At 50.4% G+C, this 25,098-nt stretch overlaps 1 protein-coding gene across 2 annotated transcripts in view; it reads right to left on the bottom strand.

Moving 5' to 3' along the window:
* The window catches only part of AP1B1 (adaptor related protein complex 1 subunit beta 1), a 63,110-nt gene that overhangs the window by 6,627 nt on the left and 31,385 nt on the right, over positions 1-25,098 (bottom strand). For both annotated transcript variants that reach the window (XM_049788962.1, XM_049788961.1), the window contains 12 exons: positions 23,603-23,708; positions 20,138-20,273; positions 18,542-18,787; positions 16,373-16,563; positions 15,276-15,497; positions 11,872-11,992; positions 11,071-11,166; positions 8,315-8,430; positions 7,924-8,089; positions 2,126-2,224; positions 1,492-1,751; positions 663-864 (listed from right to left, as the gene is read on the bottom strand). In XM_049788962.1, the coding sequence (XP_049644919.1) occupies positions 663-864; positions 1,492-1,751; positions 2,126-2,224; positions 7,924-8,089; positions 8,315-8,430; positions 11,071-11,166; positions 11,872-11,992; positions 15,276-15,497; positions 16,373-16,563; positions 18,542-18,787; positions 20,138-20,273; positions 23,603-23,625 (1,878 nt within the window). In that variant the 5' untranslated portion in view covers positions 23,626-23,708. The remainder of the gene's footprint in view (positions 1-662; positions 865-1,491; positions 1,752-2,125; positions 2,225-7,923; positions 8,090-8,314; positions 8,431-11,070; positions 11,167-11,871; positions 11,993-15,275; positions 15,498-16,372; positions 16,564-18,541; positions 18,788-20,137; positions 20,274-23,602; positions 23,709-25,098) is intronic.

The following is a 25,098-nucleotide window of genomic DNA, read 5'->3' as shown; positions in this document are numbered from 1 at the left end:
CAGAAGCAGGCAGGGTGGAGAGAACAGGCAGCCACATGCAGAGAAAAGCCAGGAAAGAAGATCGAGAGAGAGAGAGAGAGAGAGAAAGGGACAGGAGAAGGAAAGAGGGAAAGATCAGTCAGTGCTGCTGCATCCATAATGAGCTGGGGGCCCGAAGACACGACCCCCCTCATCCCTTCAGTCCTTTCCCCAGCCAACCTGCCCCAAGGGTCACTATCTTATGGACCTGAGCCAGAGCCAAGTGACAGTGCTTACGCTTTGCCTCTCTCCTCCAGGCTCTACCCACTGTCTGGAGAAGCCCAAGTTCCCCAAGGGCCAGTGTCACTACTATGAAAGAAGGGAATTGTCCCTGACCTCTCAGGGCCCTTGACTGACCATGGTGTAGCTTTGTAGCATAAGAGTCTATGTGACTAACATAATGGATATAAGGGGGCTAGGGCAGGGACACTACACCTCTACATAGTACCAGGCCTCTTGGGGTTTGGCAGCCCAGCCAGGGCAGTCCCAGGGCCTCTCTAAGCCTCCGTTTTCTTACTGACAAGCAGGGAGCTATGTGGACCCCTTCTCAGTCAGCTGCACTGAAGGGCCTTGGTTGCGCTTGGCACAAAGTGTGGGTTTGGTTTAAAGTCCAAAGGGCTGGGATGGGCCGGGCTAGGCCATACCAGGCTGTCGAGGCCTCCACCAAGCAGGTCCACGGCCCCCATCTGCACTGAGGAAGTGGCCACGGGTGGGCCACTGACAGGGGGGCCCAGGTCCAGGTTGAGGAGGTCACCCAGCAGGTCACCCTGCATGGGGATGATGTCCGGCTGTTCGCCGGGGGGTGCTCCAGCAGGTGCTGTCTCGGGGCTCTCAGCGCTCTCGTTCCTGCAAGGACCCAGGAGGGTGAAGGTCAGCTCTGTGGGGGCAGGCCGGTTTCAGGGAAGAGGTCCAGGGCCAAGGATCCCTCAGGGAGCACAGGATCACCTCACTGTCCTCCAGGGGAGAGTCTCCATGCACCCCTTCTCCCTTCCTCACAACATGAAGGGGGGAGGCACCAGTCTCCTCTATCCTAGGACAACACTGGCTCCATGGCCAGTCTTCATGGTTGGTCAAGGAGCCCAAACCCATGGGTGAGGGGACAATGACCAAGACAGACACAACTGCAGCAGGGCCTTGCCCCGCTGCCAGAGAATTCTATGGGCTGACTGTCCTTGTCTGTGAAAAGGGGACATGGTCCAGCGCTAGAGGAAGGAAGCCCAGTCTAGGTGTCCCTGGTTGCAGCCCTAAGAGGCTGGTCAGCCTGGGATTTTTCCAAGCCAGGCCTTGCCAAGGGATAGCACAGTGCTGAGTGCTGGGGCTCCTGTGGAGTGTGAGAGTGTGTGTGTGAGTGACTGTGTATCACTATGTGCACGCGCGCTTGTGTGTGCATGTTGTGTGTGTGTGTGTGTGTGTGTGTGTGTGTGTGTGTGTGTTGTGATGGGGGAAGGCTGAGCTTCATGCTGGGCCACTCACGAGGCAGTACGGGGGGGCAAGCTCTTGTGCACAACGCCCCGGCCTCCCTCCACAAAGGCGCTGGGGGGTTTGTGGTAGACGGAGGCCAGGGTGCCAATGTAGCAGATGAGCTCATCCAGCAGAGTGGGCTCGATGAGGTCTGTCTCCTCAGAGATGAGTGGCTTCTCCGCTAGCACCACCTCCTTGGCGGCCACAGGGTCGGTGGAGAGCAGGCGCCAGTAGATGTAGCCTCGGTCCCGCAAGTCGGGGTTGTCCGAGTCCTTGGGGTGCAAAGGGGAGGAGATAAGACAGTCAGAGGGGAAGATAGCCCCATAATGCAGGGCCAGGCACACCCTGCCATGAGCGATTTCTGAGTAGAGAGCCAGGAGTAACCCGAGTGCCACCGGTTGTGGCCCAAAAACCAAACCAAACCAAAACAAAACAAAACAAAAAAACTCAACAGACTTCACTGCATCTTCTCTGATCTCCCTGAGTTCCCTGAGCATGGATCCTTGATTCCATGATTTGGAATTTGATTGGTGCAAAATGCCCAGAGATACCAATGCCAGTGCCAGGGGCAGGTCTGGTTCCTTGGACCCAAGAACCTCCTAGGGGGACCTAAGGGCTGTGAGGCACAAGGAGTCCAGGTACCCACCTGAGTGGCCAGGCTGAGAACCTGCTGCACTAACTCCTGGGTCTCTGTTGGCTTCTTCAGAAAGAGCTTCACGATAGCTGTCAGCAGCTGCAGCTGGACCTGATGGGAGGTGATGAGGCAAAAGTGAAGGTTTCGCGGGGGGCCAAAAGGAAACCAGGGCCAAAGAAACAGTATGGGAGGTCAGGCGCTTGCCTTGCAGGAGGTTAATCCTGATGTGAACCCTCAGTATTGCATATGGCTCCTTGAATACGTTACAAGGATCACTCCTGAGCAAAGAACCAGTCCCTAAGCACCACTGGATGTGCCCTCCATGACCAAAAAGTAAAAAGGGAAATAAGACAGGGATCTTGAAGAGGGAAAGGTGCACATTCAAAGGCAAGAAAAGAATTCTTGGGTTTGGGTAGGTAGTGAACAGGGGCCTGGCCAGCAGGGGGTGCTGTGCTGCATAGCAACCTTGACCTTGTCCGCACCAAACAGGAAGTAACAAGCTGGTACCATTTGGCAGCCTGCTGTATATTCTAGGGTACTAGAAACCTCAGGGTTCTGGGCACCAGTCTGGTAACAATCTGCCCAGGACTTTGAAAGGCTACATATGAGGCTGGTAAGCTATTTTGGTGGGGGGTCCCACATCTGCTGGTGCTCAGGGCTTATTCCTGGCTTTGACTCAGGGATCATTTCTGGCAGGGCTTAAGAGAACCATATAGGATGCTGGAGAAGAGATGGAACCAAGTTGGTGCTATGCAAGGCACGCATCTTCCCCTCTGCTCTCTCCAGCCTGGGACAAGGTGGCTTCAGCAATTGTACTAGGGCTGTGCCAAGGACAAGTCGGCTTCAGGAAGGCACTTACTGAAATGAACAGCTTAATGACCCTGGCAAGCAGGGTGGACTGAGGTAGGTCAGAGGAGACAGGGGACATGCTCAGTTTTGGAGCCAATGGCTGAGGAGCAGAAGTTGTTCAAACAGCTGTCAGGCAGAGCTGGCTACAGGCCCCATCAACCCCACTCTGGTCCCCCAGACCAGGGAGGAGTGTGGCTTCCCCTTAGTGGGTACAGTTCTGCTGCCTTTTTCTGGGTGGTGGTTTTGGGGTCACATCTAGGGTTGCTCAGAGCTTACTTCTGGCTCTGCACTTAAGAATCACTTCTGGGGCCCGGGGAGATAGCACAGCAGCGTTTGCCTTGCAAGCAGCTGATCCAGGACCAAAGGTGGTTGGTTCGAATCCCCGTGTCCCATATAGTTCCCCGTGCCTGCCAGGAGCTATTTCTGAGCAGACAGCCAGGAGTAACCCCTGAGCACCGCCAGGTGTGGCCCAAAAACCAAAAAAAAAAAAAAAAAAAAAAAAAAAGACTCCCAGGAGTGGGACCAGAGAGAAAGCAGTAAAGCATTTGTCGTGCATGTAGCTGATCCAGGATATACGGTGGTTGAAATCCCAGCATCCCATATGGTCCCGAGCCTACCAAGAGTGATTTCTGAGCACAGAGCCAGGAGTAATCCATGAGCGCCGCCGAGAGTGACCCAAAAACCAAAAAAAAAAAAAAAAAAAAAAAAAAAAAGGTAAAAGAGTCCCAGAAGTCTAGAAAGAGGAAGGTGCAAAGAAATACTCAAAAGGGGCCAGCGCAATGGCGCTAGAGGTAAGGTGTCTGCCTTGCCAGCACTAGCCTAGGATAGATCACGGTTCGATTCCCCCGCCTTCCCATATGGTCCCCCAAGCCAGGAGCGACTTCTGAGCACATAACCAAGAGTTATCCCTGAGCATTACCGGGTGTGGCCCAAAAACCAAAAAAAAAAAAAAAAAAAAAAGAAAGAAATACTCAAAGACTTGTCCCCAGACCAAAAAAGCACTAAGTCTTTTTTGGAGGGTGGGAGCGGGAGGCGTACATACCTAGCAGTACTAAGGGCTTACTACTGGCTGTGTGGCCAGGAATCACTCCTGGCAATGATCAAGGGACCATACGAGATCCTGGGGATTAAAATTGGCTTGGCCATGTGTAAGGTAAGTGTCCTAGTTGCTGTACTATATCACTCCAGCCAGAACCAAGTCTTTAATATGAAGCTCTGCAGTGTGCTGTGAGCCCAGGGCCACTGAACCCCCCCAGCCACCCAGCTGCAGTGGCTGAGTGCTGGAATGGGCAGGCCCATTAAAGCTGGAGCCAAGGAAGCTGACCAGGGAGACTTTACTGGGGAAGGACAGCACTGGGAGGCGCTTCATGCCAGGGGCAGACCAGGCTCTGCTGCTCAGACCAGGGAAGGGGGCGAGTGTGGAAGCAGCCCCACCCCCGGCAGGCAGGCTGGCAGGCGGCAGTTGGCAGTGTGTGCTGGTGGGAATTGTTACTATGATTCTCTGATGGACATCTGTTGTTTCTGCCCACCCGGCATCCCTGCCAGCTTCTGTGAACACAAATGTTGGCTCCCCTTCACAGAATCTCCCTCCTCTCTGGCTCCTTCAGCCCTGACACAGGGCGGGCATCTGACTGGTCAATGGCCCAAGATCAAATGAAGAGACCTGGATTACTACTGGAGCCTTAGAGACCATAGCCGCACTCATTGCTAGGCCATCAGGGATAGCTTGGATCTGTTGATCCCTGTGACTGCTGCTAGTGACAGCCCAGCGGTGCTGCAGAGGCATCCTCCCTGGGCATGGGAGCTGGGTCTGCTTTTCCGGCCTGAATCAATTCTTTCTAAACTAGAATGAATAAATAACCAAAGAAAGAAAAAAATAAAGCTGCAAGGCAGCACTAGGGTGGCAATGAGTAAAGTCTATTCATGTCTGAGATAGAACAGGAAGCCAGAACAATCACTACTCCAAATCTGGGACAGCAACTCTGTTTTGCACAGGCCTTTCATCCAAGCACTCTGCTTCTGAGAACTCATCCTCCAGATGTACTTGCAGATGTGCCTTACAGAGGTCTCCATGGCTGTGCTGATTGACACCTAAGAATCCATTAGGAAAAGTGGCTAAATGAGGGAAGCTACCTGTGCAAAAAGGACATTGGCCAGTGGGCAACAGAGAAAGAAAGGTTCTCAGTTATCATGGTGGGAGAGGAGAGGGATAGGAGAAGAGGGAGAGAGGGTGAAAGAGCAGAGAGAAGTGAGAGAGGAAAGAGAAGTGAGTGAGGAGAGATAGAGAGAGATAGATCGATAGATAGATAGATAGATAGAGAGAGAGAGAGAGAGAGAGAGAGAGAGAGAATAGGCTTCTCCAATGGTGCCCAGTGATCCTTGTCCTTATAATGGACTTCTAAACAATTTATTTATTAATTGATTGGTTTTTGGGCCACACTCAGTGATGCTCAGGGGTTACACCTGGTTCTGTGCTCAGAAATTGCTCCTGGCAAGCTCAGGGACCATATGGGATGCCTGGAATCAAACCGGGTCAGTCCTGGGTCTGCCATATACAAGGCAAATGCCTTACTGCTGTGCTATCTCTCTAGCCCATATAATGGACTTTTTGTTAGTTTGTTTTGTTTTCTGAGCCACACCTGGCGATGCTCGGGTTACTCCTGGCAATGTGCTCAGAAATCACTCCTGGCTTGGGGGACCATATGGGATGCTGGGGTATCAAATCAAGGTCTGTCCTAGGTCAGCTGCATGCAAGGCAAATGCCCTACTGCTGCACCACCGCTCCAGCCCCTATAATGGACTTCTAACGGTTCAGTGCTCAGGCCTAGTGTGACAGAAATTCTAGCAGTTTGTATCCACAGCCATACTTGGGGGTTACTAGGGGGTTACTAAGGGGTTACTCCTGGCTATGTGTTCAGAAATCACTCCTGGCAAGCTCGGGGGACCATATGGGATGCCGAGAATCAAATCTGGTTCCATCCAGCTCGGCAGCATGTAAGGCAAATGCCCTACTGCTGTGTTATCACTTTGGCCTCAATTGAGATCTTTTTTTTTTTGTTTGTTTGTTGTTGTTTTTGGGGATCATACTCAGCAGTATTTAAAGACTTACTTCTGGCTCTGTGTTCAAGAATCATTTCTGGCAGGGCTTGAAGGACCATATGGAAAGAAACCAAGTGTCCTATCCACTACCAGTGGTCCTCAAACTATGGCCCGCGGGCCACATATTGTATTTGTATCTGTTTTGTTTCTTCATTGCAAAATAAGATATATGCAGTGTGCATAAGAATTCGTTCATAAGTTTTGTTTTTACTACAGTCAGACCCTCCAATGGTCTGAGGGACAGTGAACTGGCCCCCTGTTTAAAAAGTTTGAGGACCCTTGCTATACTATTGTTTGGACCCCAGCCTTGAATTCTAGGTGAATGAATAAAGTGTATTAAATAAGCTGCCTTTAAAAAGAATGACAGGGGGGCCGGAGATATAGCACAGCAGTAGGACATTTGCCTTGCATACAAAAGGATGGTGGTTCAAATCCCAGCATCCCATAAGGTCTCCTGAGCCTGCCAGAGGCTATTTCTCAGTGTAGAGCCAGGAGTAGCCCCTGAACGCTGCCGGGTATGACCCAAAACCCAAAAATAAATAAATAAATAAATAAATGAAAATAAAAAGAATGACAGGAAAAACAAGACTAGGTATTGATCTACTAACAAAAATGTGACCTGGTGTTTGTAGGAACCCAACATTTTCTAGGAGCAATCATTTAAAATATGTTAATTTAAGGTGATGACACATTGACATGGTCATGTACCACCGGTTGCTCACCCTTGGTGTCCAGAGATGTTTACTGTTACCCAAATCTCATATTATACTTCAGTTTGGAGTCAAAACCAAATGGAGCACTATTAAAGAAGCTGCCATATGGGAAAAACACAAGTTTTTCCAAGTAAGTCCAGAGAATAATGAAGATCCATATACATGAATGTGGAGGTTGACGCCTATTTCTAAATTGTCTGGATGGCTGAAGCAACAGTACAGCAGGTAAAACACTTGCCTTACATGCAGCTGACCTGGATTTGAACCCTGGCATCCTATATCCCAAATCCTACACCTCGAACCCTGCCAGGAGTGATCCCTGAGTGTAAAGCCAAAAGTAAGTTTTAAAGGGCCGGAGCAATAGCACAGTGGTAGGGCGTTTGCCTTGCACGCAGCTGACCCAGGAAGGACCATGGTTCAATCATTGGTGTCCCATATGGTTCCCCAAGCCAGGAGTAGCCACTGAGTGTCACTGGGTGTGGCCCAAAATCCAAAACAACATTAACAACAACAACAACAAAAACCCCAAAACATAAACCAAAAGTAAACCCTGAGCACTGATGGCTGTGGGCCCAACCTCTAAAATAGTAAATAAACAAATAAATAACTGTCTCTGGAGGTTTCCCCAGAAAAATGGCAAGTAACACTGAGGATCTGGGTCAATGAATGAACAGGAAAATGGTGGGAGGAAGCTTTCTCACTCTAAGTCTTTTATCTTTTAAACTGTGAACCAAATCAGTATCACATATTCAAAGTATGTGTGAAAGAGAGAGTGGGAAGCTTTTCTTTGGGGGAGCTGAGGGTTGGGGCCACATTCTGCTCAGGGACTAATCTTGTGCTCAGAAGTGACCCCTGGTGGTGCTTGGGGACCTGAGGTGGTACAGGACATCCGGACTAGGGTCACAACTGCAGAAACATGCGAGGCCCTATCTTTTGTGCTCTCTCTGGTCCCCAGTGCAGAAAGCTTTTGTGCCTGCTGCACACACCACAGTCAGTAGCCTCCCTGTCCATGGAACACATACCTGTTGGCACACACTTCCCACGGGCAGGGCCTGAGGAGGAGCTTTCAGGACAGGAGAGGTGCAGAGGTCCCAAGCTGCCGGTCACTATCACAACCCTAGACCGAACTCGGCCTGCTCACTGGCTCACCTGGGTGCTCTCATCATGGAAGCCCTCGAGGAAGCCCTCGAGGAGTTCATCTGCATTGTCGATGCGCTCTGCATACTCGCCAACAATCCAGATCATGGCCGCCCGGGCCTCAGGCTCGTCGAGGGAGTCCAGATTCTCACACAGGGTGGCGATGACACTCTCGTACCTGGAGACCAGGGTACAGGTGGCTTGTGAGCATGGAGGAAGCTGGAAATCCTAGATGGGGCCTGGCAAGGGGCGCCAATAGACAGGGAGTTGCCCCACCAGAGCACCAGGCAGAGGAGAGGACTGAAAAGTGCATTTTCTCAGCTCCGCTTCTCCACTGTGGTTTACAGAGATGGGTGAGGGCAGTTCAGGGAGGAGGAAGAAGAGTGGAAAGATGGGCACGTACTTGTTCGGGTACTTGCGAAAGATGTCCTTGATGACCACGATGGCTTCCTGGACCACGTAGTTGACCTTGGTCTGGATGAGGTCAAGCAGTGTGCTCACACAGCGCTCTGCAGATTGCTGTGTGGGAAGAGGGGCGTGTGGATGAAGCCCTGTGGCCACTGTGGGACCACTGGTGATGGAGTCTCGGTCACAGTGGCACACAGAGAGGGATAAGAGAAGTAGATGGGGGCCCGGAGAGATAGCACAGCGGCGTTTGCCTTGCAAGCAGCCGATCCAGGACCAAAGGTGGTTAGTCCAAATCCTGGTGTCCCATATGGTCCCCCGTGCCTGCCAGGAGCTATTTCTGAGCAGACAGCCAGGAGTAACCCCTGAGCATCGCCGGGTGTGGGCCCCCCCCCCAAAAAAAGAGAGAAGTAGATGGAGAAGGCCAGAGGCAGCGCAGGTGGGGTGTCTAAAGAGCTCCCCCAGGTGACTGACCCCCTCAGGGCATAGTGCCTACTCCAATCTGTACTTTCCTCACTTCTGCTTTTTCAAAATTGGCTGCTGTGAATCAAAACACCCAGCCCCTTGATTCGAACATGCAGCAGTAGGTCCTGATGGGTAAGTCTGGTGTGGAGGCCACCACCCAGATGCTCCAAGGGGCTGAGCCAGGGGGACCAACCATCCTAGGATCCTTGAACTCTAGTGGACCCATTTAAGGAGAATCATATTCAATGGCCAAGTGACATATCCAGAGCAGAATGGAGGGACAAAATGCTAGGGTGTGGAGGTGTGGATGACAGGGAGCCTTGGAGAACAGCATATATAACAGAATCCAGTGACCTGGTCAAAGAGAGCAGAGTCCTGGCCTTAAACTCATTGAAGTGAAAACTAAGTCTACTGATACTGCCACCTGCTAGGGACTGCTCACTTCCTTAGAGATGTTGCAGAAGATTATTATACATGGGCAAATCACTGGCACCAGCAATGCCCGACAGTGGGGCTCTCAGGATTTCCTTGATGCTTATGGGAGGCACTGGAATTCGAACTCATGGCTTCACATTGCTAGGCCAATACTTTAAGCTACAAAACCTTTTTTATGTTTTTTTTTTGGGTCACACCCGGCTGTGCTTAGGGGTTACTCCTGGCTCTGCACTCAAAAATCGATCCTGGCTGGCTCAGGGGACCATATGGGATGCCGGGATTTGAACCACCATCTGTTCTGGGCCGGCTGCATGCAAGGTAAACGCCCTACCACTGTGCTATCTCTCCAGCCCCATACAAAATCAATTTTGTTTTTGTTTGTTTTTTTTTGTTTTTGGGCCACACCCGGTGATGCTCAGGGGTTACTCCTGGCTATGCACTCAGAAGTCGCTCCTGGCTTGGGGGACCATATGGGACGCCGGGGGATCGAACCGCGGTTCGTCCTAGGCTAGCGCAGGCAAGGCAGGCACCTTACCTCTAGCGCCACCGCCCGGCCCCACAAAATCAATTTTATGTGTGTATTTGGTGCAGGAGATGAAACTCATAATCTCACATATGAGTCAAGTTTTCTACTACTGAACCACAGCCTCAGTCCAAAACTGAACCTTCTAGCCCCTTCACGCCAAGAAGGTTCCCAGACAGAGGGACTGAGCTAATCCAGTATACATGGTTGCACTGGGGTGCAAATACACCACCTTGTTCTCATTAGATTAAGTCACCAAACCATACTCTGGGCCCTAGACAGTGAATTTTATCTGTGGCAACTTGACTGCAAGTTACTCAGGGCCAGAAGGGTAGTTTAGCAGTGAAATGTATTGCATGCCTTATATGCATGAACTCTATATTTGATAGCTACCACTGAAATACACATTTAAAAATAATTTTAGGGTTGGGGCCTAAAATTTTAGGGTTGGCGGTGGCGCTAGAGGTAAGGTGTCTGCCTTGCCAGCGCTAGCCTAGGACGGACTGCGGTTCGATCCCCCGGTGTCCCATATAGTCCCCGAAGCCAGGATGACTTCTGAGCGCATAGCCAGGAGTAACCCCTGAGTGTCATCGGGTGTGGCCCAAAAACCAAAAACCAAAAAAAAAAATAATAATAATTTTAGGGGCCGGAGAGATAGCATGGAGGTAAAGCGTTTGCCTTTCATGCAGAAGGTCAGTGGTTCGAATCCCGGCATCCCATATGGTCTCCTGAGCCTGCCAGGAGCGATTTCTGAGCGTAGAGCCAGGAGTAATCCTTGAGCACTGCTGGGTGTGACCCAAAAAACAAAACAAAAAAAATGTTTAAAAGAAGAGATTATTGGGCCAGAGCGGTGGCTCGGGTGGTAGGGCATTTGCCTTGCATGCACTAACCTAGGATGGACTGAGGTTCGATCCCCTGGCATCCCATATGGTCCCCAAACCAGGGATGATTTCTGAGCACATAGCCAGGAGTAACCCCTGAGTGTCACCGGGGGAGGGAGGGAGGGAGGGAGGGAGGGAAGGAGGGAAGGAGGGAAGAAGGGAGGGAGGGAGGGAGGGAGGGAGGGAGGGAGGGAGGAAGGAAGGAAGGAAGGAAGGAAGGAAGGAAGGAAGGAAGGAAGGAAGGAAGGAAGGAAGGAAGGAAGGAAGGAAGGAAGGAAGGAAGGAAGGAAGGAAGGAAGGAAGGAAGGAAGAGTACCTTGGGGTGCTGGTGGAACCCTGAAGACCTTCCCAGACTATAACATGATAGATCCTATTAGAATAAGACTCCTTTATTGAGTCCAGCTTCTCCTTCCTGACCCTCCCCACGACAGGAAGGCCCCAGAGCCTCACCTCCACCTTGATGGCACAGCGGCCGATGGCACGCACAGCCTTGCGTACAAAGTCCACATCCACCTCTGTTGCATACTCTTTCAGCTCTGCCAGCACCTGGAACCCAAAGAGAGGAGATGAAGCAAGGCCAATGGCAATCTGTCAGGGCATCCCTGAGAGCACACCAGGCACGAAAACACGGGAGACACCTGGAAGATGAGCCTCTTCCTTCTGCTTAGGTGGAGGGTTCAAGGCAGTAGGGAGCTGTCAGTGCCCTAGAAGACGCCCTACTGCTGCACCATCTCTCTGGCCCTCAAAGTGCTTATTTTAAAAAAGATTTCTGGGGCCGGGTGGTGGCGCTGGAGGTAAGGTGCCTGCCTTGCCTGTGCTAGCCTAGGACGGACTGCGGTTCGATCCCCCGGCGTCCCATATGGTCCCCCAAGAAGCCAGGAGCAACTTCTGAGCGCATAGCCAGGAGTAACCCCTGAGCGTCACAGGGTGTGGCCCAAAAAGAAAAAAAAAAGAAAAAAAAAAAGAAAAAAAAAAAAAGATTTCTTTCATTGAGCCATATCCAGAACACTCAGAGACCACGCAGTGTCGGAGATCAAACTAAGGATTCCTGCATGAAAAACATGTGCTCCATTCACTGTATCATTCTGGTCCCAGAGTGTTTGTTCATAAAGTCTGACATTCCGTGCTAAGACTCATTTCATGAGATGCACTGTGAACAGAGAAGCCCAGCACTGGGAAAGCTTTCTTCCAAACGCCATAGCCTGTGGCCTTGGCTCCTGACAAAACGTTCTCTGTACACCTGCTACTGACCTGGGCGATGTTGGCTTGTGAGGCAAGGCGGATCATGATGTCCAGCTTCTCTAGCTTCACGTAGATAGGGTCATTGTACTTCACGAAGAAGACCTTCATCTCATGCTTCAGGATCTCAGGCCTGGGAGGGCAAGACAGGATGGTCCCAAGAACAAGAAGTAAATAAGGCATAAGCCAGGGAGACAATCCCTCCCTGTCCCAGGCTGGGCCACCTCTGGGGTCTGAGATAAACTAGACAACCAACATGTGGTCACCTTGACCACTACTCCTGGGCAGAAGGCCCAATGACCAGTCTGAGTCAGGTGCATCCCAGGAAGAACAGAGGGAGGAAAGAAAGAGGCTCATCCTCTGGAGGCAGTGGACTCATGAAACTACAAGGGCACTCAGCAAAGTGTCACCACTGCAGGCCTGGATTTTGAGAGAAGCCAAGCCTCTGGGAATGTAGCATTCGGTGTGGTCACAGTTTCCTGTATGATGAAGGTGCCTCAGCATTCATACAAATGACAGATTGATCACTGGAAACCTGCTTTCCTCCTGGAGCTCAGAGTTGCTGGGTAGACAGCACCTATGGGATCAGTTCCAGACAGAACCCCAAGATGCTCAACTTTGAAGGGGATTCTCAGGCAGGAAGAAGCGCTATTGCACTATCTCTAAGAGAGAAGCACTGGCATAGGAGGAAGGATACACAGAGGAGTGTCTGCACGTGGGCCCCATGTTTTCTCTCTTCTGACCACATAGACAATTCATCTTTTTTTTTTTTTTTTTTTTTTGATTTTCGGGCTACACCCGTTTGATGCTCAGGGGTTACTCCTGGCTAAGCGCTCAGAAATCGCCCCTGGCTTCGGGGGGAACCATATGGGACGCTGGGGGATCGAACCGCGGTCCTTCCTTGGCTAGCGCTTGCAAGGCAGACACCTTGCCTCTAACGCCACCTCGCCGGCCCCAGACAATTCATCTTAATAAAAAAAATAACATCGAGGAACTGGAGATTATAGCACAGTAGTAGGGCATTTGCCTTGCATGCAGCTGACGCAGGAAGGATGGTGGTTCGAATCCTGGCATCCCATATGGTCCCCCATGCCTGTAAGGAGCAATTTCTGAGCACAGAGCCAAGAGTAATCCCTGAGTGCTGCTGGGTGTGATCCAAAATCCAAAACAAAACATTAGGGCATGGTGCAAACTATGGTATTAGTGGAAGGGGAAGAACTGACCAAGGGGCTTTCCAGGTTGTAGGATGGCATTGGAACTCTGGTGGGTGTGAGGCGCCAGACATTCAGAGCTAAGTATCTACCTCCATCGAAATTCTATGTACAATGCTGGGATCCAATGATGTCAGTGAATAAAACCCTAATCCAGCGGGACAGGGGCTGCTAGCTCAGAGGCTTGGGGCACTTGTTCCAAGCATAAGACCGAGAGTTCCATGCCAGGTATGGAGCTGTGTGCTGGTATAGACACTAAGGCTTACCTGTCTGTGCCCAGCAGCTATGCTGACACTGTAAAGGCTTTTTCCATTTTTGGTTATTGGGCCACACCCAATTGTGCTCAGGGCTTATCCCAGGAATCACTCCTCCCAGGGTACCATTTGGGGTACTGGGGATCAAACCTAGATTAGTCATATGCAAGGCAAGCACCCAGCCCACTGTAATATTACTCGCTCCTGCAAATACTCTTTGATTCCACCTCATTTAAGACAGACATTTGTGGGGCTGGAGAAATAGCACAGCAATAGGGCGTTTGCCTTGCAAGCGGCTGACCGACATTGGTTTGAATCCCGGCACCCCATATAGTCCCCCAAGCCTGCCAGGAGCGATTTCTGAGTGTAGAGCCAGGAGTAATCCCTGAGCACTGCCAGGTATGACCCAAAAAAACCAAAAAGGGCCCGGAGAGATAGTGTTTGCCTTGCAAGCAGCTGATCCAGGACCTAAGGTGGTTGGTTCGAATCCCGGTGTCCCATATGGTCCCCCATGACTGCCAGGAGTTATTTCTGAGCAGACAACCAGGAGTAACCCCTGAGCACTGCCAGGTGTGGCCCAAAACCAAAAAAAAAAAAAAAAAAGAGGTGACATGACAGCCACACACGTATATGCCCTGAGTCTGTCAGCAGTGATCCCTGAGCGCAGTCAGGAGCAAGTCAGGTATGGAAGAAAAGATTTTTTGGGGGGAGCGTACTCAGAAATGCTCAGAGGTTGTGCCTGGCTCTGAGCTCAGGAATTATTCCTGAGCCTGGTGGGCTCAGGAGACTATATGAAATGCTAGATCTGTACCAGAGAGATAGCAGCAGCCAATTCAGGACTGATGGTGGTTCGAATCCCAGCATCCCATATGGTTCCCCGTGCCTGCAAGGAGTGATTTCTGAGCACAGAGCCAGGAGGAACCCCTGAATACACTGCGCATGACCCAAAAACAACCAAAAAAAAAAAAGAGAGAGAAAAGAAATGCCAAGAATCAAACCTGGGTCGACCAAAGGCAAGGCAATTACCCTACCTGCTATACTATTGCCCTGATTTTTTTTTTTGTTTTGTTTTTGGTTTTTTTGGGCCACACCCGGCAGTGCTCAGGGGTTACTCCTGGCTGTCTGCTCAGAAATAGCTCCTGGCAGGCACGGGGGACCATATGGGACACCAGGATTCGAACCAACCACGTTTGGTCCTAGATCGGCTGCTTGCAAGGCAAACACCGTTGTGCTATCTCTCTGGGCCCGATTTTTGTTTTTTTTTTTAAAGAAGCATCAAGCTAGTTTTCTCCTTGAGCTTTTCTCCTGAGGCTAAGCCAGGGTTTTTCTATCTCATCACTACTGAAATTTTGTCTGTATAATTCTTGGGGACTGGAGGAGGGTAATGGGATTATTTGTTGCAGAATGTGGAGCAGCTGTACTCACTGATGCCAGTTACACCACCTCCGCTGTATACCCCCAAAAGCGTTATGTCTTCAGATGATAAAACACTGCCAAATTTCCCTAGACAAAGCTGCTAGTGACCCCAAACTCCTGATTGATGCTCTCCTCTATTTCCTACACACACTCAAAGCCAGTTTCCCACAGCCTCTGTCCTCCTGTGCACCCCACACACAGGCCAGGCCACGTTGCTGCCACCATCCTAGTACCTTTTTTGTGTTTGTTTCTTTTTTAGCTATACCAGGCAGTGCTCAGGGGTCTTTCCTGGTGGGCAGGGGGGACCATGTGGGATGCCAGACATCAAATTCAGGTTGGCTACCTGCTCTTTCCTTCTATTTAAATTTTTGGGCCACACCTGACCATGCTCTGGCTTTGTGTTCAGGGATTACTTCTGATGGGACCCAGAGGACCACATATGGTGCTGGAGCTCAAACCTAGGTGGGCCGTGTGCAAAGCAGGCACCTTCCCTGCTGTCTGATAACCTGGCCCCTTTTCTTCCAATTCCCAGCACCTTTTCTGAACGATGAGGTTGATGTTGCGCAGGGCCACGTACTGCAGCTCGGGCTCTGCCGAGAGCAGGGTGACCAGGGGTGGGGCCAGCTTCTTGAGCAGCGTGCCGTAGTAGTCCAGGTCCTTGGACAGCATCTCCATGAACTTCATCAGCACTTTCACAGCCGACAGCACCACGGCAGAGTTGGCGTGGGAGAGCCTGGGGGTGACGCGCTCACAGATGCTGGGGTCAGATGTAGGCAGGAAACAGGAGCGGAAGAAAAGAGGAAAACAAAACAGAACAAAAATGAAAAGAGGAAAACGTTCTGTTTTAGCTATCAAGATGGCTTCTTTCCCTCCCTTCCTTTCTTTCTTCCTACATTTGATCGAAATCAGGGTTTACTTCAGGGTCTATGCTCAGGAGTGACCCTTGCTTGGCTTGTCAAGGGACCATTTGGGTGCCAGGGATTCAAACCTGGGTTATGCACAGAGAAAGGGCCTTAACCCTGGTTCTACCTCTCTGGAGATCGCTGTCCTATCTTCTACTGGAGGGTGACTGAGATTTTGGGTCACACCCAGTAAGCTCAACCCACTCTGAGCCTCAGATTCCTCATCTAGTTAATGGAGGCAATGATGCCAACTTCTTAGGGCCATCGGGTTTCAAGGAGATAATCAAGTGAAACACTGAGGAAGGCACCTGGCCTGTAGTTATGTCTATTCCCGCCCCTCCATTACTGCCAGGACTCAAAGAGGCAGGCTAGCACAGAGGTTAGGGCTGTCAGGGAAGCCCCTCTCTAAGGCAGAGATTCCTCACTGTAAAAGCTGACCACGCTAAAAGGCCTTCAGACTGCCGCCAGGATTTCTAATGGGTCTCTACCACCGCCCACTGGCTTTCTCAGCTCGAATACCTGGGGTCCCCATGAGCCTCCAGGTCAACCTGGCTTCTGTTCTGTCTTTGCGCCTGGTGTACAGTTATCAGGCTGCCTGAAATGAGGCCAAGAGCCTGGCTCTGGCCTCCCTCATAGTGAAGAGTGGCCTGTGGGTAAAGCCCTGGAAAGAGGCCCTTTGGAGGCCTTCAGCCAAATTTAGGGCCAGAGCCTGTCACTCTAGCCTGCCTACCTCTGCGCCTCCCGGTCATCCTTGGGGGTGTAGTTGGCCAGGCAGTCCAGAATGAAGATCTGGCCCCACTCGGTGCACTCGTTCAGAGCCGTCAGCAGCTTATTGATGGACTGGGGGTTCAGATCGAGTAGGTTGCTGCTAGGATGAGACTCGGCAATCTCTGAGAGGGCAGCCACTGCGTTTGCCACCACCTGGCAGAGAGGGCAGAAGGGGCAGAGGCTGGGGAGGGAGGAGGGTTGCCGCTGACAAGTCAGGGGCTAATGATGCTGGCTGGTCAGAAGCCAAATACTCTAAAAGGAACACAGGACCCAATGGGCAGGATGTGGAGTGTGGAGACACGACCAGGACTCATCCTACAGACTTCTCTGTTAGCTGGAACTAAAGTCAGGACCAGACATCAAAGAAAAGGAAGCAGTGAAATACAAATAACTCAAGCCCAAGTGTCCGGCCACAGAAGGCATTCCCAGCTACCTGGCTGATGTGCCCTGTCCGCCTCGTACGACAATCCTGGCTTTGGAGCTGGTCAACTGTGCTTTTGGGACAAGAGTCTGGCAGTACCCCTGGGGGCTGCCAGGAAAGCTGGAGTCTGGAGCACACAGGGGCTGGCTTGCAGGTATAGCCCAAGCCCTCAATGCATTCCCCCAGAGCAGCTGTTCTGGTATGTTCTCAAGAGACCCAACTCTTCCCTGACCAGCTCTGGTAGTCTCATGCACTGTCCCTGCACTGGCCACTCTGTCCATGACCATGTTCCGCATTTCCATTGGGCGGAGAAGGGTAGCTGGCCAGGAGGTCTGCATATTGCATTTTAGAGTTTTATAATTTGGGGGGGGTATCAGAAAGGTCACCCCTCAGAGGGTGCTCAGGAAGCCTTGTAATACAAGGATTGAATTTGGGGCATCATGCATGCAAGGAATGTGCTTTCTGCCCTTGGAGTTATCTCCCTTGCCCACCATTTCATTTGACTTTCCTTCCCTCCTTATCACACCTGGCCAGCAGTGCTCAGGGGACCATGCAATGCTGGGGACTGAACCCAGAGCTCCTGCCTACAAAGGAGCATTTTATTTTTAAAAAGTTTATTCATTGAGTGGAGGGTCTCTGCATTTAATTTTAAACAGATCCTGTTGGGAACAAAGAGATAAGACAGGAGGCAAAACACTTGCCCTGTACTACAACCAACTAAATTCAAATCTCTGACACACACACACACACACACACACACACACACACACACACACACACACACACACACGAGATAAAACAGGAGGCACACACATACACATGAGAGATAAGACAGGAGGCAAAACATTTGCCCTGCACTACAACCGACTAAGTTCAAATCACACACACATACACACCATGAGCATTATCAGGGATCATTCCTCAGCACAGAACCACACCCACACCCACAAACACACACACAGGGATCATTCCTGAGCACAGAACCAGGAATAGTCTCTGAGTAACACCCCTGTGGCTCAACCCCCAAGAAACAAACAAATCCTGCTACACTGTCCTCTAAACAGCTGTCACTGCTAGGTGGTGGAGGCGATCAGTCCTCACCTGTCTGTCAGACTTTGCTTCCTCAAGGGTGACCTTCTACATCCTTGCAGTGAGGGAAAAGAGACTAGCACCTCATCATGGAAGCTGCTTTCTCGGCAAGAGCAACTAACAAGGGGAGGAAGGGCCCTTGTCTGGGTTGTTCCTAACCCGTGTGCCAGGCCACATTAGGCGCACAACTGCCCCAGCTTGAGCCACAGAGGATGGGTCTCATCTTATTTTCAAATATCAGAGGGCTTGCTCTGGAGCAGGGGTCCTCAAACTTTTTTAAACAGGGGGTCAGTTCACTGTCCTTCAGACTGTTGGAGGGCCAGATTATAGTAAAAACAAAAATTATGAACAAATTTCTATGCACACTGCATATATCTTATTTAGAAGTGAAGAAACAAAATGGAAATAAATACAATATGTGGCCCGCGGGCCATAGTTTGAAGACTCCTGCAGGGTTTGGCAGCTGGCCTGAAGTTGTACAGCTTAAGAGAGGGGATCAGACGGGAACCAGCTCATGTCCCAGAGCCCCATAGCACCAGCATGATGGACCCACCCAGCAAGGCTTTGACCTGGGTCAGGTCCCAGATGAAGAGGGTAGCCCTGTGTGCAGCAGCAACTTACCATGGGGTTCGAGTCAGAGATGAGATCTTTCAAGGTGTCCAGGAAGCCCTGGTCCTCCACCAGCTGGGCATTGATGTCGTGGAGTTTCGCCACACACACAGCCGCCGTCTTGCGCACATACGGGTCCTCATCCTTTAGGCACTTCCGGAGAGGTTCGCACAGGTACTCGGTGATCTTGTCCACGCGAATGCAGCCCATTGTGCGCACGGCCAGGGCCCGGATCAGAGGGTTGGGATCCTCACAGTCCTGAGAGGAACCAACCATGGGCCTGGGACGTAGATGAAGCTTGGAGCCCTGCTAAGCTGGGCAACCTCAGACAACCTCAGAACCCAACTGCAGTGGCATCTCCTGCCCAGGCAGCCAACACCATTGAAGGTTAAGTGGTACCTTGGTACCTTGGCTGGCTTTGTCACTTGTTGTCAGAGCAGTCCTAGAATGTGGCCTCATTTTACAGGTGAGGGCTCCGAGGCTCTCAGGTAGGTTATCCCGTCACAGAGCAGAGTTGTGATTTAAACCCACACACATCCAGGACCAGCACAATCCTCAAAGTTCCAAACGAGCCACAGAAACCCTCATTTGCACATGTCTTAGCATGGACAGGGTGAGGACAGGACAGGGCCTAAAATTCTAGTAATATGGGGCGGGTGAGGTGGCGCTAGAGGTAAGGTGTCTGCCTTGCAAGCGCTAGCCAAGGAAGGACCGAGGTTCGATTTCCCAGCATCCCATATGGTCCCCCCAAGCCAGGGGCAATTTCTGAGCACTTAGCCAGGAGTAACCCCTGAGCATCAAATGGGTGTGGCCCCCCAAAACAAAACAAAACAAAACAAAAATTCTAGTAATACAGTGAAACAATGGGCTCAGAGGGATTATACAGAGGTTAAAGCGCTTGCCTTGCACACAGTACACCTGGTCTGAATCTCTGACACCAAATATGGTACCTGGAGCACTGCCAGGGATCAGTCCTAATATAGAACCAGAAATAGCCCGAGCACGGCTGGGGAGTACCCCAACTACCCTCACACACCAAAAATAAAATAAAAGCAGCACAGGAAATGCAGAAAGGAGACTACCTACATGACCACAGAAGTTCACAGATGCTTATGAACCCTGTTTGGGTAGAAGATGGGGCAAAGGTGTGCCCCCAGGCACGAGGGGATCTCACATAGACCTCAGGCAACCTTACATGGTATACGTTAGTAAGGACTTAGCATCTGGTTTTCTGATTTGGGTTTCTTTCTTTTTTTTTTTTTTTGGGGGGGTGTGTGTAACATGCCCAGTGATGCTCAGGACTTACTCCTGGATCCGTGCTCAGGGATCACTCCTGGTGGTACCGGAAAGGGGGAGCATTTGGGATGCTGGGGATCAAAACCAGTTTGACTGCATGCAAGGCAGATGCCCTACCTGCTGTACTATCATTCTAGCCTCCCAGAATCTGTTTTTCTGGAGAGGGGGAGCCCTTTGTGGGAAGATGAGGCCCTCAGACTAGAAGGCAGGGCTGGAAAGGGTCTGGGTGTCTCCCTCAGGACCTGGCTGCAGGGTCAGAGCGAAGCTGTACCAGAACCATTGCAACCCTCCCTTCACCCAGCCCCTTATAACCTTCACAAAGGTGTTGACGGCCATGATGGCCATGTCGGGCTGGCTCTTGGCGTAGTTCATCAAGTAGAGATAGACTAATTTTTTCAATTCCAGGTTGTCCGTCTGCATACAGTTCACCACATCAGGGAAGAGGGCACTGCAAGGACAAAATGGTATCAGTCGAGAGAAGAGCCATGAATGGAAGGGCAGTGAAGGGAGGGTAGGAGAGAAGGAGAAGTGATCACTAAGTACAGAAGAAGGAATCAGCTCTGCTGTGTCCAGGCGCACCTCATCATAAAACACTTCATTTTTTTTTGGGGGGGGGGGGTTGTTTTTTGTTTTTTCGGTCACACCTGGCAGCGCTCAGGGACTACTCCTGGCTCTATCAGATATCGCCCTCAGCAGGCTTGAGGGACCATATGGGATGCCAGGATTCAAACCACCATCCTTTCGCATGCAAGGCAAATGCCCTACCACTGTGCTATCTCCCTGGCCTCAAAACACTTCATTTCTTTCTTTATTTTATTTTATTTTATTTATTTATTTTTGGTTTTTGGGTTGCACCCAGCAGTGCTCAGGAGTTACTCCTGGCTCTATGCTCAGAAATTGCTCCTGGCAGGCTCGGGGGAACATATGGGATGCCAGGATTAAAACCACCATCCTTCTGCATGCAAGACAAACTCCTTACCTCCATGCTATCTATCTGGCCCCAAAACACTTCATTTTCTTTTCTTTTCTTTTCTTTTTTTTTTTTTTTCTGGTTTTTGGTTTTTGGGTCACACCGGCAGCGCTCAGGGGTTACTCCTGGCTCTATGCTCAGAAATTGCTCCTGGCAGGCTTGGGGGACCATATGGGATGCCGGGATTCAAACCACTGTCCTTCTGCATGAAAGGCAAACACCTTACCTCCATGCTATCTCTCTGGCCCCAACGCTTCATTTCTTAAAATTTATTTTTATTTATTTTCCCTTGGGCCATAGCAGGCTGTGCTCAGGGTTTATTCCAGGCTCTGCACTCAAGTATCAACTCTAGAGGATTCAGGGTATTTAATGGGGTAGCCAGGATCAAACCCATGTCAGCTACATGCAAGGCAAGTGAGCAAGCACCTTAACCACTATATTATCTCTCCAGCAAAAAACCAAAACCAAAACCAAACAAAAAACAGACTTGATTTTAAAACAGAAACAATGCTCTATTCTTACAGGGTTCAAACTTGAGCTCTGGAGCCATTCCAACCCAGCTCTCCCTCTCTTGCTAACTATATGATGTTGGGATAATTCCTTTATCTCCTGAGCCTTGGTTTCCTCATTTGCAAGAGAGGTGCAATAGAGCTTACTTCACAGGACACCTGTGAAAACTTGGAGACAACATACCTGGTCCGTAGGGCCAGGGAGAAAGCACAAAAGGGTGGAGCACAGGCTCTGGGCAAGGGAGGCCTGAGTTTAATCCCTGGCACTGCACAGGTCTTCTAGCACTGTCAGCAATGCTCCAGGAGGAGCCCTTGAGCAGCACCAGGTGTCGTCCCCCACAAAAAAACAAAAAGGAAATAAAAATGATTGTTTTTCCCTCCTGACTTCACATGGACCCTGGCATTGGATGCTGGTCCTAGAGCTCAGGCACTTTAACAGTCCAGCGTATACAGAGTACATGTATATGCTGGTGCTAAGGGCTTGGCAACCTTGGTTCTCACTTAACAGTCCCAGGAAGCCCAGGGATTATGCCTGGTTTACAGATGATAATACTAAAAAAGCTCATAAATGCCACAAACTGTCTGAGGAACCAGGCTGGACTCCCAAGCTCCTGTTCATAATATAAGTGGACCGACCCCACTACTATATACCCAATTCCAGAGCACACCTGGGGAACAGGGCTAGCTACCTACTGCCAGTCTCTTTGTGGGCCTGTTCCACCATCACAATAAAGTTATGAGTCCAAAAAATAAAAAAGCTGCTTCCTTTGTGAGGTGACAGACTGTCTCAGCAGGAGGAGAGTGGGCTCTGTCCTGGCCTGATTCTTCAGCCTAACCCACTGGCTTCCATCTTTCCCAAGATCATCAGGAGAACTGAGAAGCCTGAGGGAATATCAAAAGGTGGGAGGCAGGGGCCCGGAGAGATAGCACAGCGGCATTTAACTTGCAAGCAGCCGATCCAGGACCAAAGGTGGTTGGTTTGAATCCCGGTGTCCCATATGGTCCCCCGTGCCTGCCAGGAGCTATTTCTGAGCAGCCAGCCAGGAGTAACCCCTGAGCATCGCCAGGGTGTGGCCCAAAAACAAACAAACAAAAAAAAGGTCGGAGGCAGAGGACCATGCGAGGAGAGGGCAAAGGGCATATGGACAAAAGCACCCTGGACTTTGATTTCAGAAAGGCTGAGGGGGAGTCTTAGTCCAGCCTTTAATCACAAGAGAACTGGGTTCAGTTTCACTCTTCTTCTTGCTTCTGGGATAGGAAAGGTGCCATTGGCTAGTTGGTACAGAGCCTTGGAGGTGCCACTAAATGAATTCTGCTTTTCTCCGACATTCAGTGGGGTTAGGGTTGTTGGAATACTGGGTTCACTGTCCTCGGGCACTTTATATCATGACAGGCAGGTCAATACAAGTATATAAGAAAGGAGGAGAGCAGAGGTGACAGGAACACAGACAAAGGTGGACACTGAGGGTTTCAGGGCAACAGGCTGTGATAGAAATGGCAACAGAGACCGAAAATGGATGGCAAAATTCAAACATTAATCTGGTGACCAGAAAACGGGAAAGGGATACTGCTGGTAGGGGAAAAGCATACCCCAAATGTTTGTCAAGTGCATAAATCACCCACTGTGACTATCATAACAACACCAGAGGGTACACACAGGGGACAGAGATCGCCTATTTCATCAGATATGGTTGTGACTTGCATCTTTTTTTGGGGGGTGGGGTGGGGAGGTCATACCTAGGCAATACTCAGGAAGTATTCCTGACTCTGTACTCACTCAGGAATCACTCCTGGTGGCCTGGGGGATTATGTGTGGTTTTAGGGTCAAATCTGGGTCGACCAGCCACATGCCAGGCAAACATCTTAGCCATTGGACTATGACTCCAATCTGCATCTATTTTTTGTTCAATATTACATTGCAATCTGAAACAGGAAGACTTAGAATAAAAACTTAAGATTTTCCATTCTTTCTGAAAGCCAAGAGCCCCAGCGACTTGTACATAAGGGTAGCAGTACCAGTAAACTGGTGAATAGGGGAGGGCGAGGAGGCATGGACAGGATCATGCCATAAATACTCCACTTGACGCCTTTTCAATCACGTCTTTCCCCTCACTGCATTAGACCTAGCTCACTGGTATTTGAGTGCCTGAAGCATCATGAGCACAACTCTCAGTGTGGGAAGGAGGTTTGTGGTGAAAGGAGATGAGAAGAGGAGGCCTGATTCCCTAGGGATTGCCTCAAGGAGGGAATCTGAACTTGCTCAAGGCCAGAAAGCCTCCTTCTGTGACTCCTGCACACCTGACATCTTTGCCAACGGTCATTGAAGCAATCACTTTCTTCACTGCCTCCTTCTTCTTCTCCTTCTTGTCACTGTTGAGCTCTGCCTTCAACTCGAAGATCTCCCCTACAAAAGGAGGCAGGCATGAGTGACCCATCTCCACCCTGCCAGTGGGTGATGCCAGGTCCTGGGGAGGGAGGCAGGAAAGCCATGCCACGCTGTCAGTTGAGATCCCTAGTACCCTATGGTGCAAGCAGCCAAGAGGACTGAACGGTAGGAGGAGAAAGATCATGATGGAGGTGTGTGGGTTGTGTCACACTGAGGGAAGTGTGGAAGCTATAAAGATTCTAAGGAGCACAAATACATGAAGGCGTGAAGGCAGAGCTTGCTTTGACAGACCGGAAGCCTAGAGTAAAAACAAAGTCCTCCATAGCCACAGCCTTCAAGGCCATGTGGGACAGAATCACAGGACTTGAGGCTGGTTGGCAGAGAGGTGGCTGGGCTGAATTTCACACAGAACTTCCAGTTAAAACCATTCACTTGGAGTTTCACTTCCTAAATCATAAGTGATTGTTCAGCTCTGAAAATGGGACTCAGCTGTCCCTTGAAGGCTAGAACATGTAATAAACTTTTATCAAAGCTGGACAAAAAAACTTGATGATCTGGAAAAAAGGAAATGGGGAAGAAAGATTGCTCAAGGGCCTGTTATGGAGAGGCCTCTAATAATCCTAATGGATTAAGGAGAGTATAGACTCTGGGGTTGCACAGGTTTCTGGCCCTCAACAAAGCAGCATGTCCCATGCTTTCACACTGTCCTCACAACTGCATTTTCTCTTATTTTATAGATGAGCAAACCAAGGCTTGCCTAAGGACACAGCTAGAAGGGCCCAGGTCATGTCCTGGAGGCCTATGTTCCAGCTGAGTGAACATCACTTTGCTTCTGTGAACCTCAACAGAATCGACTTTGACCGGAGGGCCTGTTCTGCCTCACCACTCCATAGAAAACCTCACTTGAGCCTGGCACTCAGGGGCCTGTGTGAAGGGTGCTGCTCTCCCTGCTGCTAATTTCCCCTGGTTCTGGATGTCTCTTTGGTAGAGTCCTCTCAAGTCACTAGGGTTTGAGGTGAAGCAGTCTACCTTGTGGGGTCAGGAAAGAGTGCTGAGGAAGTTCTAGTTGGATTTACAGTGAGAAAAGAAGAAGAGCTGGAAGGTTGTTTTTTTTTTTTATTTTTTTTTTTAATCAGGATTGCAGGATGCAGTCAGCAAAGAACTTGGACTGAGAAGAAGGCAAAGGAGGTTAATTAAAAACAATCACAGAGCTCAGCCAGGGCAAGGCCACGAAAAGGATATTGCTCAGCAGAGTTAGGAAGAATATGCAGAGCTTGCATTTGAAGTCCTGGGCTCTCTCAGTGGGGCTAAAGGAAAATAGGCCTCTTTCCTAGAAGTCGAGGAGCCCATCTCCCTGACACAGGACTCAACAAGCCTGAACAGCTCAGCATTGCTGAGCACTGCAGGA

This window comes from Suncus etruscus, chromosome 15, assembly GCF_024139225.1.
Source record: "Suncus etruscus isolate mSunEtr1 chromosome 15, mSunEtr1.pri.cur, whole genome shotgun sequence".
In the NCBI taxonomy this organism is placed as follows: Eukaryota; Metazoa; Chordata; class Mammalia; order Eulipotyphla; family Soricidae; genus Suncus; species Suncus etruscus.
The sequence above is the reverse complement of the archived record's forward strand: the minus strand, read 5'-3'. Positions and strand labels throughout refer to the sequence as shown.